The sequence below is a fragment of the Euwallacea fornicatus genome, chromosome 33 (assembly GCF_040115645.1).
Source record: "Euwallacea fornicatus isolate EFF26 chromosome 33, ASM4011564v1, whole genome shotgun sequence".
NCBI lineage: Eukaryota > Metazoa > Arthropoda > Insecta > Coleoptera > Curculionidae > Euwallacea > Euwallacea fornicatus.
This window is the reverse complement of record NC_089573.1, coordinates 119,463-137,415: the sequence shown is the minus strand read 5'-3', so window position 1 is coordinate 137,415 and position 17,953 is coordinate 119,463. Positions and strand designations below refer to the sequence as shown.

At 31.9% G+C, this 17,953-nt stretch overlaps 1 protein-coding gene across 5 annotated transcripts in view; it reads right to left on the bottom strand.

Annotated features, from left to right (window-relative positions):
- The window catches only part of GluClalpha (glycine receptor alpha 1), a 40,634-nt gene that overhangs the window by 19,897 nt on the left and 2,784 nt on the right, over positions 1-17,953 (bottom strand). For 2 of the 5 annotated variants that reach the window (XM_066299366.1, XM_066299368.1), the window contains exons 2-3: positions 15,794-15,924; positions 15,439-15,506 (exon numbers count right to left, since the gene is read on the bottom strand). In XM_066299366.1, the coding sequence (XP_066155463.1) occupies positions 15,439-15,506; positions 15,794-15,924 (199 nt within the window). Of the gene's footprint in view, positions 1-5,407; positions 5,476-6,662; positions 6,731-15,438; positions 15,507-15,793; positions 15,925-17,953 lie in introns of all 5 variants that reach the window. The other 3 variants (XM_066299365.1, XM_066299367.1, XM_066299369.1) reach the window with 2 other exon arrangements.

The following is a 17,953-nucleotide window of genomic DNA, read 5'->3' as shown; positions in this document are numbered from 1 at the left end:
GGATTTTTTTATGCATCGATAGTGTGGTTGAGACTTGAATAACTCTTTGATTTAGGTCGTAGGATGCAGGGCAAAATATGTCTAGAAAAGTCATCTGCTGGACTTTCCAAAGCACTTTACATGACTATTTTTCATGTATTAAGAAAGTCGTTGAGCTATACATATTCTTGAATCAACGGAAGAAGAGCTTGGTCCAACCACGAAATAGGGTCAGCTATTTAAGTTTTTCCACGTATCGTCGTGTATTGCTGTAGCTGAATCATAAAAAATCAACAACATTTTTCATAGGTTCGATACATCGGGTTTTTCTGGAAAGTGGTCGCCCTGCCCTCCACATTTTTCTCCAGATATTTTAACATTTTCGCAAACACGCTATCTAAGAGCTGAAGTTGCTTTTAAAGAGGATAGCGTAACCTCGAGCAGAAAAAGGGAGAACATGTTACTGCAGCAGTAAGAGTCTAAAGGCGAAGTTAGGCTGGTCGAGGCTTTCGTTTGTAATGTGTTACAGTCACTTATCAAATCAAGGAACTAAACAGCTTCTTTGGTATATCTACTCATGTTAAACACATTTATGGGGTAAATAGTTTATTTAAAAAATATATTAGTCAGATCAGCCTTACTTGTTTAGGTGTGCTGTTGTGTGTGTAGTTGCGACAAGGGAAGGAGGAGTCTACTATACTTGACTATCAGTTTACTAAATTCAAAACTTGTGCAAGTATTAAATCAAGTTGTTTACATTCTTAAAATTTATTTCGTTCCCCCTTATCTTGGGATTAAGGGGAGCTAAGATTCAGCGAAAAACATGGTTAAGATCCGTAAGTCAGTCATGACAACATCGCTATGAAGAATCTAAAATCAAATCTCCTAATTATGATGAAGCTGTCACTTGGGAAATCTAGAGAACTCAATTTGACTTAGTACCGTGCTTCCCATCTTCAATTTCACAGGAAAAAAACGGTTCTGGCTTTAACATTCGTATGTCAACTTCATTGGACATAGGAAACATTTGCATTAGCAAACTCGGAAATTTGCGACAAAAGCTATTATTTGCAGTAGGACTAAAAAGTTTAAACTAGTAGATTTTTGTGTATTTCATTAAATAAATCTGAAAATTTGTCACACTTCGAAAAAACTATCACTATACTATAAAATGCATGAATGTGAACAATATCAATGATTATTTGCGCTTTTGTGCCTTATAATATCAATAAGCGTGTTGAATATAATTGACCGATGTGATAAATACATTTTAAGTAAATTTTAACTTGTCAATAAATATATATATATATATATATATACATTTTTTTTTTTATTTTAAGCAGCAAAACTTAGCTCTGAAATAATCTGGGCTTTTCGATATGGATCGCCTCAGAAAGCGTTTGTTTGAAAGCAATTAAAAGGGCAAATAATAAGTGTTGATATAAACTGTCTTTAATAAATCGACATCGAGATGGAAATTTAATTTGTAAACACGAAGATTTAATTAGACCATTTCTCTCTTTTTCGACGATTTCTTTCGGTCAGATACCTAAAAACATATTCAGCAAAGGGTTTATTTTGGTATTTACTCAAAGAATTGCCGGATGAGCAACAAAGTTCCAACTGAATTTGCAAGATGAAGACTTAAAAAGTTCAACTAAAACTGATGCACACAAACAAAACTTTAAGCAATATATAAAATGTAATTAGCTCTTTCTTGCCGTAAATTCAAAAATTAATTATTAGGTTCTGTATTCAAGGTAACATTATCAAATAATCTTTTCGATTATATACTTAAGTTGAGGGTCCCGTTTTCCAATTAACCTGTTCAAATATTTTTAAATTTGCTTTGCCGGCAAATCGATTTTTGTAACTCGCTTTACTGAAAAAAAAGCGTTTCCCTATTTTACCCAAAAGTAGTTGCAGTTACAAATTACGACTAGAGAATAACATATTTGAATACAGTGAGAGGAAAACCATTTCGGGATTTGTTTCCAACAAATAACAAAATACTTGAATTTTTTTATTTATTTAAAAGCTATTAAAATCATTTGTTTATATTACTGCATTCATTAAGGGTAATCGAAAACTTAATGGGTCGATTGAACTGATTGCCATAACAAAAACTAACCTTGTCGAATTAATAAAAATCATAGCAAAACTACAATAAATATTTTGTTAAATAAGTCCTACAGAGCCTTTAATTGTTATTAATCCTTTAGTGTAGTTTCCTGGACAAAATGAAACAGTTTCTGTGAAGTTTGATATACCCGTAATGTTAAAATCAGCTTTTCGCAATCAGTTTATTAATGCCCACATTAATTAAAATATTAATTTCACTTGCTATTGTCGTTCTGTTTTGAAGTTCTCGATGACTTTTGAATTATCAAACGAAGCGAAGTAAAAGTGAATTAATTTCGGAGTTTTCCAATTGTATATTACCTGATGTTCTGAACCATTTTACATCTTTTGTTATGAATATACTGGATGCCTTTTCACAGGACCAGGACTTAATGCTTAATGTTTAGTCCTAGTCAATGAAAGTCTTTCTTGAAAGGAAAAACCATTCTGAAAAATCGTGAATATACTATCAATTCGTCATTACTATAATGTTCAGCTACTAGTGAATATATCAATTAAAATAGGAGTCCCAATTTTCTAAATTTAAGGTTCAATTGTTTAAATTCGACATAAATTTAAACTTCCGAATTAAACCGTCTTAAAGTTTCGGTTAAACGAATAGAACTTTAAATCGAACGATAAATTAATTTTAATATTGAAAAATTAATTCAATCTGAAAGCCATGTTGTTTATGAAAGGAAGATGAGTTACATTAATCAACTTTTAAACTCTTAAGTTTCTAAGTGCTCCAAGACTATTTCAAACATTCCTTTGATTACACTTTCAGAGCTAATTTAACTTAAACAGGGCTAATTCTGATTTTGGTTGATGTCAAAGATTTAGCGTTAATCAATAAAACTGCAATTTAAGCCACTATAAACTTCAATACAGCGACTGATTGATCTAGAACAGTATTAAGCAATATTCAGATAACATCTCTAAACAAACATTCAAAAGAAGAGCGACAGATATGACCATTATCAGCGGAACACCAGTATGAACACAAATCATGCTGAAAAATGATAGTTATGTAGTAGACCATAATATTACAAACACAAATATATATTGTCTGTCACATGTTAATAAGTTTGGATTGTATGGGGATTTTCTTATTTATTGACCTAGATTATCAAAATTAACCTTGATAGGTTAAGATAGCGTTAAGAAAACGATGAAGGGAAACGGTGGGCAGAAGCGATAAGGCCAACCAAATCTGTGAAATCCTCTATACATATCATTGTCTGAGATGTGAAACCGTGTAACTCGAATTTTGATAAATTCTTAGAACTAACGCCACATTTTTTTGTAAATGTAACTACGAACTTTTGAATTTATCTTTTTATGCGAAAGTTATTATCTACTTCAGATGTAAATATAACCGGGTGGTTCAAATTCGGTTCTCAAAACGGAAATCTCGAAAACTGGTAGGGATTCTGATTCAGTTAATTTAGATTTTCACTTAAAGAAATACGATACTCCCCAAAAATTTTCATTTCAGGGTTCAAAAAATTCATCTTTTTTTTGAAATACTTAGATTTGTGCTTGGAGTATCCAAAATTATAATTTCTTGAGTATATCACAGTAAAAATGATCAGTTTTCCTGTGTAATTTAAAAAGCAGAATATGATCATTTTAAGTGTCAAAATTTTCCAAAAAATATATATTTCAAATTTCGTTTTCTCCCAGTGCCAAAGCTAATGAAAGATCCACTTATACCAAATGTAGTCTAATTTAAAGTACTCAAAAATAATGATCAAGTTCTTATTGGGAAACAAATTTGACAAAGGTATTAGACGACCGACTCTTTGTATATTGAAAAAAGAACGTGCATATGGTACTCCGTAAAAAAACAGTCTTAAGAAAATGTCCTCAATTTTCATGTTGTCACTAATTTAATTCAGAATATAAAACAATATAAATATTTGCACTTTGTTCTAAGTATCTGAGAATTTACTGAAAATGTTTAAATATTACAAAAGCCAAATATTTTGTTCATAAAGGCATAATCTTACCCTTCCTTAATCAGCTGGGTAACTAATGGTTTTCTGGGTACAAAATTTTCTTCACTATGCTTTGCATGAGCACTCATGCATGTTTTAGTGATTTTAAATAATTCTTAACTGTTAACAATAAGTGATTCTGACTCCTGATCGTCAAAGAAAACATTTGTCTAAAGGAATCTCATGAAACTAAAAAAGAAAATCAAACTAAACCTGAAGAAAGAATATTCAAGACGATAAAGAAGAGCGATAAATTTTTAAAAATCCCATACAACACATACTCATTTATGTGACACTATGGTTAGATATCATAAAAATAAAAACAACCATCATCACAAAGACACTGAAGAACCAGCACTTCTAAATTTAACTTTGTCTGAAGAAATTCAAATTGGAGTGGATGTGCTAGTTAATATACAGGGTGTACCAACGAAAACTCGAGCTGCTACAACCCTTCAGACCTCGCCAGCTGGAGTTTTACGTCCCTGGTGGGTTTTTGTTGGGACAACCTATAAATGACATGCAAGAAAAAATTAAAAATGAGGAATTTTAATTATGCAGTGTTATCTCTGGCACCATACATGCTTGCAATGGTGCTGGTGCCTTAACCATTCACCATTTTCGGCCATGAGCAGGAAATGCAAGATGGCACCCCAAGAAAAGTGAGTAGGTATATGTACAGTCACATTAGTTACACCAAATTAAAACCATTTATGAAGAGCAGATAAATATACTTTACATTAGAATTTTAGTTGGAACTATGAAAATTTGTTGCACGAGAAGAAATTATTCTATTACAATTATCAGATAAGAAATATATATTATAAAATATCTAACAGCTAACACTCAGGGTTTGTAGGATTATTTTACCTCCTTAATTTAGAGTGGACTCAAAAATAATGGAGCATTCGGCCTCAAATCTCCACACATATACAGGATGCCGAACGGCCAAACAAGTCTGTAAAACCCAGAAACCCTAATGCTTCTAGATTGGAACATTTGGATGTTCCCAGAATTTTCAACACCCTGTATAAAGTATTACCAAGGTACCTATCCATCTTTAAAAACAAATCACTAGATATGTATGTATAAAAGTTTTGCCCTCAGTATTTCAGGATTGTAGTGACTAAAAATAGCTAACTTAAGTTCTGATTTACTTAGTACCCAAATTAATGCGCCAATCTAGAAGATGGTTTGAAATGTCCGAAGGATTTAATTTGGTATATTATGTACAAAGCTGAGAGTAGTATACTTATCTGCTCTTTTGATTATCAATACTTGACATGACTGGCAGACCGCGAACTCACCATGTGATAATCATCTATTTTGCTGATAGATCGCAAGAAGATGTTGATGGACACTTTAGCGGGACCATCTGTGATAAAACAAAACGTTACTTGTTAAGTACTGTTAATGTTTATCAGTCCGGACTTCTTATAGAAAACTTCACATTATTGAAAGGAGTGAGACCATAACAAAGATGCTCGTGTGATGAGGGTGTCGTCGATGAGGCTGAGAGATAAACGAACTTATTAGTGAGAGTATCTGAGCTATGGACTAAGGGTTGTGATTTTTTTCCAGAATAAGTCACACAGAGGCGTCGGGCTCCGGCCGTGCCAATCACGTCTTGCATTGATCATGCAAGCATGGCCAGGCCTCACGGTTACGCCCATATACGAAGCCCTTTTCTATCTGATCCTTTGCAGTGTTTCTCGTTTTAATCTGAATATAGTCAAGAGACTACAAATATTATTATTAACAAGATATAGACAGGATTTGACAGCATGAAAGGATGCTCCAAGTTTTTCTCATATCTGACGTCATTCAGATGGAGAACGGTGAATACAAATGCCATATAAAATGCATTGCTTGCCTCGAATACTAATGTGGGCTATAACAGGGGCTGGATGTAAGCTTCCTGCTCAAAATATTTATATAAATCTGCGTTCTATTATTAATCATGTCAAAACTAACTTTACGTCGAGTCGAAAGGCTTGACTATGTTCAGTTCGTACATTGAATTGATTTTGATAAAATTTAAAGCGAAGAGAAATCACAACTGACTTTACTGCATTCAACCAAAATATTCCGTCAAACACGCGTGCCAGCCACAACTATACCTAAACTAAACATATTTTAGGTGTTTTCTCAAGGGTCATGTGAACTAGCACATCCATCTCACGCAAAATATAAAAATCCACATGTATTGAAAAAAATCTTAAATGTGCTGGCCAAAGAACACACAGGCAGAAACGACATAACACAGACTTATCATAAGCACAGCTTAGTTTAAGTAAGTTGACAACTGACACGAGACTCTTTTAGTTATTTTTGGCAAGCTTGGAATGCGGAGATTTAACCAAGAAATGCGATTACCGAAAATAACTAAAAACGTAAAACTGAAATGTGCTAAGAATCAGTTGTGGAAGAAGAGAATGTAATGCGTAAAAACATGTCAAGAACCGGTAAAAATGGTCATCAGCAATTTATCGAACTAGACTACCATCCACAACTACACAATTAGAGATAGTCAGTCCCTTGTCTGAATCACTGGGCACTTACCATGGTTACGTCATCTATCTTTGAGATACTTCTGACAAATATGTTGACACGAACCACAGCCGGGCCATCTTCAGATTTAAAAAAAAAAGAAAACGGAAACAATTATTAACTCAGTCACGCGGAAGCTCTTTGGTATGATTGGTTGAACACTGTCCACTATGAGCTCATGTATCTTTTTAAAGTTAAGTAAATCTTTTACTTGCACCTACCAATTCACGCGGATAATAATAATGTAAGAATAACCACCACTGCACAATTTTCAACCGTGGAATCATATTATTAAACTTCAATGTTGTCTCATAAAAATTTAATATTTCTGCCATTCTAGATAGTTTTCATTACATAAGTTTTTAAACTTAATTTGATATGTCCCTTTGACTTCACGTCATCAAGGTAGCATCAAATCGCTTTTACGTTTTTAAGAAAAATTTCAAGATCTTATTCAAAGTGATCCGATTACCAGATTTTCTGCTATGTTATGCAGACTGCCTATATTTAAATACAGTTTACAATTCGAAATTCAATGCAGAGTACATCTTGTAAATGATGTAAAAAATAAGCCCGAATTAACACTGAAAGGGGGAAAATTTTATATCAAACTGATAACAGATATACATATAGATTTAAATAACAGACCAAAACCAACTTCAAGTAGCCTCAATTAACCTGAAAAAAGAAAACAATTTCAAAGTGCAGATAGTAAACCAAAGAGAAGGTTAATAGAAGTCAAAAAATAAAAAAAGTGATTTCAAACTCTGCAACCCTGTATGTTCTTTATTGTTTCTTACTACTTTTGGTTATAATGTGTAGTTCAGTTGTGTTTTACCATTAATTACGGCATACCCTGTGTAGTCTAACACTAAATTAAGACTTTATGATTCACGTATGTAAATAATTTTGTTGGCCTTCGATTGTAATGTAGGACACAATAAAAGTATATTTCATCATATATAGGGAATTGTAAAATATTGTTCGAAAAAAAATTTGCAAAGATTTTGGGAAGTTCTGTTGCCGAAATATATGGTCTTTAAGTTTGGTAATTCTTCTTAATTTTTTTCTTTACAGTTGCCTTGAGTTTACAAGATATTTAATTTATCTTTGAACTGGCTATATTTTCATATATTTTTGGGTCATAAAATGTTAAATTGTCACCTTGTAGATTTGTAGCATCAGCTAAAAATTCAAAGTGTACATGTTCTTAGGAGCACTGTTTTTATGACAAATTTTAACCAAAATATCTTATTAACCAACAACTGTATAGAAAAGAGTGTAAACCATTTTTGTAATTTTAGCGCCTTGAGTTTTTTGTATATTTTGTATATTTATATAATTATGGCCTTTTTAAATATATTTGCATGCAAAAAGAGCCCCCAGAATTTTTTGAACAATAATAATTTCAACCCCTCCTTATATTTCAAGAAGCGTTTCTCTTCTCTAATTATTCGGGGTATGGAAATATTTCATATTGAAATATAATATAAATACCTCAAATGCATCCAGAACTTAAATATCAACTCTGATCTAAGCAAAGATGATAAATTTATCATAATGAGAACCTAAGTTATTTTCTTTCGATATATCTCAAATTAGTCCGTATCGTCTCAATCTTTATCCCCAAGAGACGAAAATTCATTTTTTTTTGCCTGCCGACAATACACCTAACTGAGTTTTTAGCCGTTATTATTTAGTTATTCTCTTTTCAATTCCACATCTAGTTTCGTCTCATTCCGTAATACCGTAGAGCCTCCACAGTGTTTTTTTCAATACCCGCTCTGGTCTTTTCTTGTGACTTTGAAAGGCACCGGCACCAAAAATACTATAACATAGAGAACCTAACGTTGTTTTCTAACCATAAGAACCTGTATATATTATTCGATTTAGCAGAAGTATAATATGTCTGACATCCATATAAAGGTTTTTATGGAGCAAACATTGCCTACCCCCTCAATAAAACAGCATTCCCAGCAATCAAACGCGACTATTCTGCAAACTGCTACCCTACAAGCTAATTGGGGTGAAAACGTCCCTCATCTGAGAGTACCCCTCTCTTAGCATAGTCCTCTGATGCTTTATGATTTTAATACCGTAAGAAGTGTTCAAAAATTATGGCGAAATGAAATAAATGTCTATAAATAAGATCCATTAAATTTCCAATTTAATCTTTTTACACATTAATGCTCTCATCAAAAAAGCCAAGTAGGATACAATGAAAGCAAAAATCCATGTTTCTGCTTTAATCAATTTTCTTTCTGGGAACTTCGAAATTAAAAAATCGGTTGCTGAGCATTTCTCATAACGACAAAGCTTTCAATACTCCCTTTCAGAGATTTTAATTTCGCATCGATGTGCATGTCGACTAAACTTTATTAATATCAAACATGCGTCGTCCAAGTCGATATTTATAGACCCTCGAAATTTCAATAACAGTGCATTTTATGAACGAGACGACAACTGAAATAACTTTTAAATTCAAAAGTAATAATAAGGAGTGTGAAACCTAAAACCTGCCATTGACATTGTGTCATATCTTGAACTTGAATCCAATAGCTTTTGCCCCAGTTTTTTCTTTGAACTACGTAAAATATAGTCTCTTTTTAAAGGATTTCGAAGATCATAGTCGAATTTGTACCTGGTATAGTGTATACCAGGTGTATTTTTAAAAACTTACCACCACCCAACTTCTAGAAGTGCAAGCTAAATGTAGAAATGTGTTCACTCGTCAGCTTCAGAATGAACGGGAAAATTAAAAATAAAGAAAGTTCTTATCCCTGATCCACAAGATCGTTAGGGTGGCATTTCCTTCGCTTTCTTAACCAGAAAGCATGAGTCAAGTGACGCAACATTTTAAAAGTTTTCAAATTCTCTAAATAACCATGCCAAAATTTGATTTATTTTATTTAAATTAAATCAACAAAATAGGTCGATTCGTGAAGTTATGAAAAGAAGAATGAAAAAGAATGGACACCCAATGTTAAATGGGAATTTATGATATACCAAACAGTATGGTTTCTCTCCACATTATATTTTACCGGTTTGACAGTTTTTTGACTATAGTTTTCCTGATAGATGCATTAGCAGAAAGAGTGCCACTAAGTAGCGAACTAGATCTCCTGACCGTACACCTTTCGACTTCTTCGTTGGAAGATACCTTAATAGGGTGGTTTGGGCGACTCCGGTACAGGATGTTCGAATATTACATCGGAGAATTGTCGAAGTTTGTCATAACATTCTATAACAGATGTTTGAAGAAGTGGAACAGTAGTTTTAAAACTCTTTGGGATATTGTATGGATACAAATGAAATGTATTACGACCATTTCTTGAAAAATTAAGAATTATAAAAAAAAATTAATAACGAAACTCAAATTTTGACACAGTTGTTATAGAATTTGAAGACCTTCAAAAAGGTATGTCATTTGACCTATATTGCTTATTTAAAAAAAAAGAGAACAAAGGAATCGTCACCTCTGCGATATTGTCGATCAGCAGTGGGAACTTTTTTATTTTTCGTCTTTGTCTTCCATACTAAGGTCGACATATTTAACCATTTTTACTTTTAGTTGACACTTCTAAAAGTCTACGAGGTAAAATATTTGTAAAAATACACCCAGTATAGGGATATATATATATATATATATATATATATATATATATATATATATATATATATACAGGGTGTTTCTTATTAGTAGAGTAATCCGCTAAATAGAAATTACTTAAGTGAAAATAATTAAACTTTCCTTATGGCATTTTTTTCTTTGACGCTTTCCCCCAACTTTTTTGTACGCATGCCTTGGTACATTTGTTTAGTTACTCAAATCGGTTGTTTTTCTCTCTGGATTTTTTCATTCGTGTAAAATTTTGATTTACAGCTTACTTTAGAAAATACTTCAATCTATTGCTACCCAGGTATGGCTTCCATTTTGTATTTAGATCTAAAACGTAGCAGCAAAACGCACGTGATTGCCGTTTTGGTACTTTGTGAATGTTACACTTATTAATTCCTTCATTTTCCATTTCAAAAGTTATTGTTATCTTGCTAATACTCAAATGCTAATGGAAAATTTGTAAAATTTCATTTTCCTTGTGTGGTTAATTAAATAAATAAATAATAGTAGGAACGTATTAGGGGCAAAAAGCTGAAATATCTTCTAAAGAAAGCTTTAAATCAGAATTTTACAATAATGAAGAAATTCAGATAAAAAGACAATATAATTATAATATAATATAATTATAATTAAATAATGTAATTTGAATAACTACACTAAGATACCATTGGCGTGCGCAAAAAAAGTTGGGGAAAACGTGTACTCCCATTTTCCGCATTGTTTCTCCAAATGTTTTCACCTAAATCATAAGAAATAGACGCCTAATCGAACTACACATCAATGTAAAATTTAATTAAAATATGTTAAGAAGTGCCCAAATTATTAACAAAAGATGTTTTTACTATCTTCAACACCCTGTGAGATGAGTATAAAGCACCAAAGAAAAAGGTGCCATAAGGAAAGTCTAATTATTTTAGCACAAAAAATCTCCGGTTAGCCGATTGGCCTCCTACTATGAGACACCCTGTATATACATAGTGTATGTACAAAACACAGAATAGAGTGATCCAAATTTAGTTAGAAAATTGAAGATATAGGTGAAATGGGTATTTTTCAGCTTAAACCAAATATATGTGTCTTTTGGGGTTGATAATTTTAATCAAGTTAGTTTTCTAGTTAAGTTCTCTTTCACATTTTTTTTATGAAACTTAGCTTGCAGTTAAAATTAACATAATTTATCCTTTAAAGCGAGACCAAGAATGTTCCATTTTCTGTACGCAGTAAATTCAGCGTAATATTTCCAACAACCTTTATTTCACTTATTAAATATAATTGATTTGCTATTGCAAAATCAATGCCAAATATCACTGACAATTGAAGTTTACTACTAATTCGACTTTATAGTGAATCTAGGGGCGGAGTTACCAGGTTACAAAACCCTCCCTCAGAAATAGGGTACAAATGACTAAATGCTTTGACATTAATTAACATCTATGACAATTAGAAATTTACTGAGCAAATTAATCCAAACTTATAAACAACTGTTTAGTAGATGGTAATAGGCAAGTGAAACTTGCCGTTATAGATAGTTCAACAGAGTCCTACTTTTAAGTTTGAATCGCCTTAACTTGGGAAAAAAAGCACCTACGATAATTGAGTTTGTCTAAAAAAAATATATAAATAAGGTATAGGACGAATGAAACACATTTGAACTGGCTAAGAAGGTTTTAGTGGTTTCATATTTTAAAATTAAATCAGAAAATTCTTGATTTGATGAAATAACATATGAAATGTTGTGGAATGCAGGTTGATTCTCTCAAACACTTAGGTCTACAAATGTATTGTGTCTGAAATATATACTTGGTGGGCTACGAGTAAGTTAGAATTAACATTTAATAACAATTTGGTTCTCTGCTTTACTGGTCTAGGTGTTTTTGGGAATATTTACTTCAAATTTTAAAATTTGGGGTGAATTCTGCATTTTGGAATTTCACTTTATGTTAGAAGTGGGAAAAATAATTGTAATTTTACTATAGGTTAAATAGAAGCACCAAATTCCAAATGTTCAAAATTAGGATAGTGGTGGAATTGGGATCTTGGAAACGATATGAGTTATACAATGTTGGTTTATTGGAAACAAAGTTAAAACAGAAAGTTTGGAGGGAAATTAGTCAGCTCCTTCAAAGATGATTCTTTACAAAACTGAATAGTCTTCTTTGAAACCAGCCTTCACTAAGGGTATTTGAAATCAAACCTTTTTAAAATAATCTCCCCTTCTTGCAGCTTTCAGGAGAATATTTGATCGAAATTTCTATACAAATTTCTTTTTCTAGGTGATATAAAAAAATCTATACCCTGGTAATTTGGCACGTCCCAATCAATCGAACAAAAACAACAAAGCTTCGAAGGGAAAATAGAAATCCGCAACAGGACAACTAGACATCGATTGAACCGATGTACCCCTTAAAGGAAATAATTTTGTTTGAGAAATAAAACCGAACCCATTTCCTCTAAACCTGTATCGAGAAAAAAACCTTTCATATACATTTCAGACCAGATTGTCTATATCTAAAGCAAAGGGAATGGCTTTTAAAACGTCTGTCTATATATCTGACGCGGAGGCCGCTCCCTCAGGATCGGTGGTGGTTATTTTTAGGCAATTTTTAAAACCTCCATTAAGTTGCCTTGCTAAGTTAAAAAGGACGATTAAAAGCCTGCAAGGGGAAATGTTATCATTTGGGTTTTTCGCCTGAGAGCAGGAAAGTTATTACTGCCTTGCATTGCACACCGGGAAATGGTTTGTTGACCTAATTTCTCCTATGTAAACACGCCATGTTTAGTCCTTTTTAAGCTTCCAGGAAATAAGGGTAAGCAATTACAAAACCAACATTTTAGATGGAATTTGATAAACTTTTAATTCTGTTTATTTCAGTCAAACAGGTTTAACGTTTTGAATTCCCTGACGCATGAAAGATCATTAAACAAATGCAAAATTTTCAATGATCATAAAAATTGATTGAGCAATTTAAGCAAATTGACAAAAAAAATTGTATTTAGAAAAATATATCTCAAACAGATCAGGCAAGAAAATTAAACGTCATATCATTAAAATAAAATTATTTGTTTGGGAAAAAAACGAGCCTATAACAGGGGCTGTTATTGAAAAATAGAGGGATTTAATTATTTTTTTATCGCAAAATATTAATTTAGAGTGTAACGGTCTCCATCGTTTCTCTTTGAGAGCACGCAGTCTTTGATACTTTTTCTATGTATTAATTATGGAAAAAAAAGTGTCCCCGCCAAGCCGTCGAAAGTATACTTCATAAAGGCGGGCAAAAATACTGTGCCTTGACAAATAACAAGAAAAATGCCTGTTGAAATATTATTTAATTATATCGTAACGCAGGCCATAAATAAATAGAAATTTATTTTGAAATAATTTAGCAAGGAGTTAGGGGACCACCAGTTTTTCATTTTTCTTCTGAAAAATTCACAAAATTCTGCCCAACACACTAATATACGAAATTAAAACAGGCAATAATTTAAACGTTACCCACAAAGTTTTAGGTAAAAAATTGAAAATTAGGTTTCTCTAAACGATTGTTCAAATACATTGCTACAGGAGCCACAAGCATTATAGTATTTTTTGTTTAAATTCCTTCAATACATAATTTGAGCCAGAAATTCTCAGACCATTCCATTCTAGAGCATATTAAGAGGATATCGAGATATGTTCAAACCGATTTTCAACATTATATCTGTTATTCTACACGAAATATAGGTTTATCGACAGTATGACGTTTTGCATTAGCAACGCATCATATCAGCGAGAATAAAACTGTATATGTCCTGTGCAACATTTTCATTACCGCTGTTACTCTGAGTTCATGCCATATCTATAATAACGTGTCTGGATGTAAGTTTTCGATGTTCTCCTCGTTTTAAAAATAATTAAAATTAATTTTTTAACTTTTCTGAAAGTTTCTGTGTATTTCCTTAAAATTAATTCCTCAAGACGTTCAGAAGTTTAAAATTTTTTAAGTTTTTCTATAAATCTTTTTATTTCTCAAATGTCGCAAAAAAAAACTTTTCTTTCTCAAAACTTACCAAAATAGTAATTAATAAGATAAAATTTTGTTTTATTTCAAAAAAGTCTCGATTTAATTAATTAGTTACGCTTTTTTCGATACGCCCCTGATCTACCTAAAACAAGGCTGCAAAAACTACAATTTATGAGCTATCGATAATCATAACCCTCATTTGTGTTTTGCATATCTCATTTTTTTGCAAAACTTAATTTGAGCATTTAATGTGTGTAAAAGTCATAACAACATAAGTAGTTACCTTTTTCTTAACTTTTTTTAGACTTTTCGGTAGAACCCTAATTACTTCTTGTTGCTTAATAGAAAATTTTATTCTATAAACTCTTGTTTTTATTGACTCCAGATGTATGAATTTCAAATTACAAAGCACATTCATACTGGTTATAAATCATCACACGTATCATATCGTTTTGGGACTTAGCAACTTTTCAAAATATTTCTTTCATTTATACTTTTTTTGGTTATTCACAATAAAATGAGCCAAGGACGTCCCTGTTTTTATTGTACTTTAATTCAAATTTTTCTACAAGTTATTCGCGTAACGAAGCAGTTTTGCAGTTTTAAAACAATAATTAAAAAAATGTATAATGCAATATTTCAATAATTACATTTTCGATATGAACTACGTTCAAGGACTTCTTGAGCTGACTTGAATAAAATGGTTATCCCCACAATGACTAAAAAAAAATGAAAAATTTGCGAAAACGTGAAGATGTCGCTAGTGAAACAATGTGAAATTGTAGGCATATTTAGAAAGGGATATCAGTTAACGCTGTGGTGTAGTCCAAAAATGGACTTATCTCACTATTTTTCGTGAACGTTTTGAAGGAATCTAGTTTTAAAGTAAATTTGACATGTAACGTTTGAATTGTTGCTCGATGTGATTAGCTGTATTGATATAAGTAGGACTTCTCGACGGTGTCATTTCAGAAAATTAAAGTACTTTGTATTTTAAAGTGAAGTAAAATCGAAGTTAAGCGTTTGAATTGCTGTGTATTACCATGTAATTAGGCATCAGGAGATTGTGCTTGGAGAGAGGTAACAATCAGGGGCCCCATAATGGCCTGTCGTAGCAAATGTGGAGCACCTCTAAGCTATCTACAAGAACAGGGTGACCTCCACTTACCATCTTAATGTCGCTTATGGTGGTTATGCTTCGAACAAACAGGTTTACTCGGACAATCGCAGGTCCATCTACAGACATGAGGGGTTTATACTCTGAAATCTCGACTTAAGACTTTTAAGCATTGTGCCGAAATGTCAGAGATATTTGCATTTTGGCCGACGGAGCAACAAAGGAGAATGCATACTTTGCATGAATATCAATTCATCCTTTATTACTCAAATACATCCAGCGTACTCATTGAGACACTGAGATATGCTGTTAGATAGGTACACCTGATGTTCGGATATACTCTCTCGCTCGCTTATCGGTGCCCTAATTTTAATAAAAGTAAAAAGCAAAGAAAACTATCACTCACCTGTCCCGTTGACTCCAGAAGGTCTTATCCTAGCATCGTATCGTCCGGGGCCCAGGATTTGGTCCAGAACCTCCTTCTCTTTCTCTCGAAAGTTGATTTTTTGGGCATTTTTCTGCTGACTCCCCCAACATCTAAAACAAATTCCAATCTTATATTCAGGTTTATGCCCTTCGGTATAGCCTATGGAAAACAAATTTCCATCGCGATGACCTCAATACCTCAACCATAACAACGAATTTGCTGACATCATGGAACTAATATTTTTGCATTTGATTACCTGACTTTTTGCTTTTATGAAAGAAGAGAAATTAAACTTTTTTTTATTAGAAAAAAATGCTTCGAGGCTCACGACTTAATAAGGACGAGCTTGATTAAGATGGTCCATCTGTTCAATTTTGAGGAAAAGGTCAATAGACAGGAGTTGGGATTTAATGCAATAAAACAAGTTAAAAATATGTTATACAAAGATTAGTATTGCACCATTTCATTTTTGTTTTCATTCTTCTAAAAAACACATTTATTGAATGCCAAACTATTCAGATCTCTAGAGATCCAATATAATCAGAAACTTGATATTTTGCTTAACATTTATGATATGAAATTTATATAAAATTCTATTAAACAATGTAAAAATGTATATCAAGACGACGCTTTTATGCCATTATATACAGCTTTCGATCCTTAGAAACTAAAAGATAGGGGCATTTAATATTTAGTAATTTAGTGCATATACATATAATAAATATTCAATTATTGCATAGATTCCCAAGGTATCAAAGCTCAAAATTTAAAACCTATAAAATTTTTAGGCAATTTTTGAACTTGAAAAGCAAGTGATATGTATTGAATATTAAACCATAATTCCTCAGTTTACGTCCTAAAACCTTAAAAATGTAATTTTAATCAAATTTAAATTTTGAGGAACTTTCGAAACCATTAAAACATCAGCCACGTGCCAAATAATATCTAAAAGTGATCTGATATCTTCAAAAGTAAAAGAGATGGTACAATCCGGTAAATACCGACTTATAGAACTCACTGAGACGATTGATAAAAAAAATTAATCAAAGCATTTGCGCTATTGATTGGCACATAAAACGGATAAAAGTAGCTAAGTACCTCCTTTAGCCCTCACATATATGGATTGATTTTGATTTTGCATTATACTCCTAATTTCTTAATTTAGGTTTTAGGCAGTTTAGAGTTCGTGAAAATAAAACTCTAAATTAATTCATATCTCAGGTAAAAAATTATATACAATATGGTATTCGCAAATTTATGTATACTCATTAAGACCACGAGTTATTACTTAAGGCAATCGTTCCAAGGTTTCCGAGATATCGACACTCCAACTTTTCCCGAAGACTTGATACATCCCCGAACAACAATTTAAGATTTATTATTGGCTTCAAAGAATCTTTAAGACTAGAATCTACTACCAACTAAGAAATCTTTAAACTCTATAAACATTCTTTAATCTAAACTCAAAACCGCCTCAAGCATTAAACGGTCCGTTTATTAAAGTCTTCAAGATTATTTTAAAAACTACTTTTAAAACCACATAATCTTATTAGGTACTGTTTTTCCCTAAAAATATTTTTAAATGTTTGATGAAACAGTTATTTAATTTGAATAACATTTCTAAAACTATTTTCAAACCGTATTTTAATATATTTTTTTTAATTAAAAGAATTTCTGTAGTCTTGCGTGCAAATTTTTAAAGTTAAATATAAATTAATATACTTCTAGCACTTACTACTTTAATACGCCATTTCTTTGAAATCATTCAAAAAATAATTTTGACCAAAAACAAAAATAAAAAAAACGGAAACATCTATTAAGATAAAACATTTAAAATAGCGATATTGTTGTTAGAAAAACTCATTCTTTTTTATTCATTTTTCTGATAACGTGGGTTTTTTACCTTGAAATAACATGGAGCCTCTAGTGTTATTAATAATGAGTTCACTAGTAAATTAATATTGTAAATTATTTAGGGACCATTTTTACTTCTTTTAGATATATTTTTAATAAAGTTCGGTCCAGGTTGTTCGTTAGGACTAAAAACTACCCATTATAACATTTGCTCTTCAGTGCAATTAATTTATGTTTTTTCTTAATAAGAGATATCCATTATGGATATTTGTGCGTCTCCTAAGA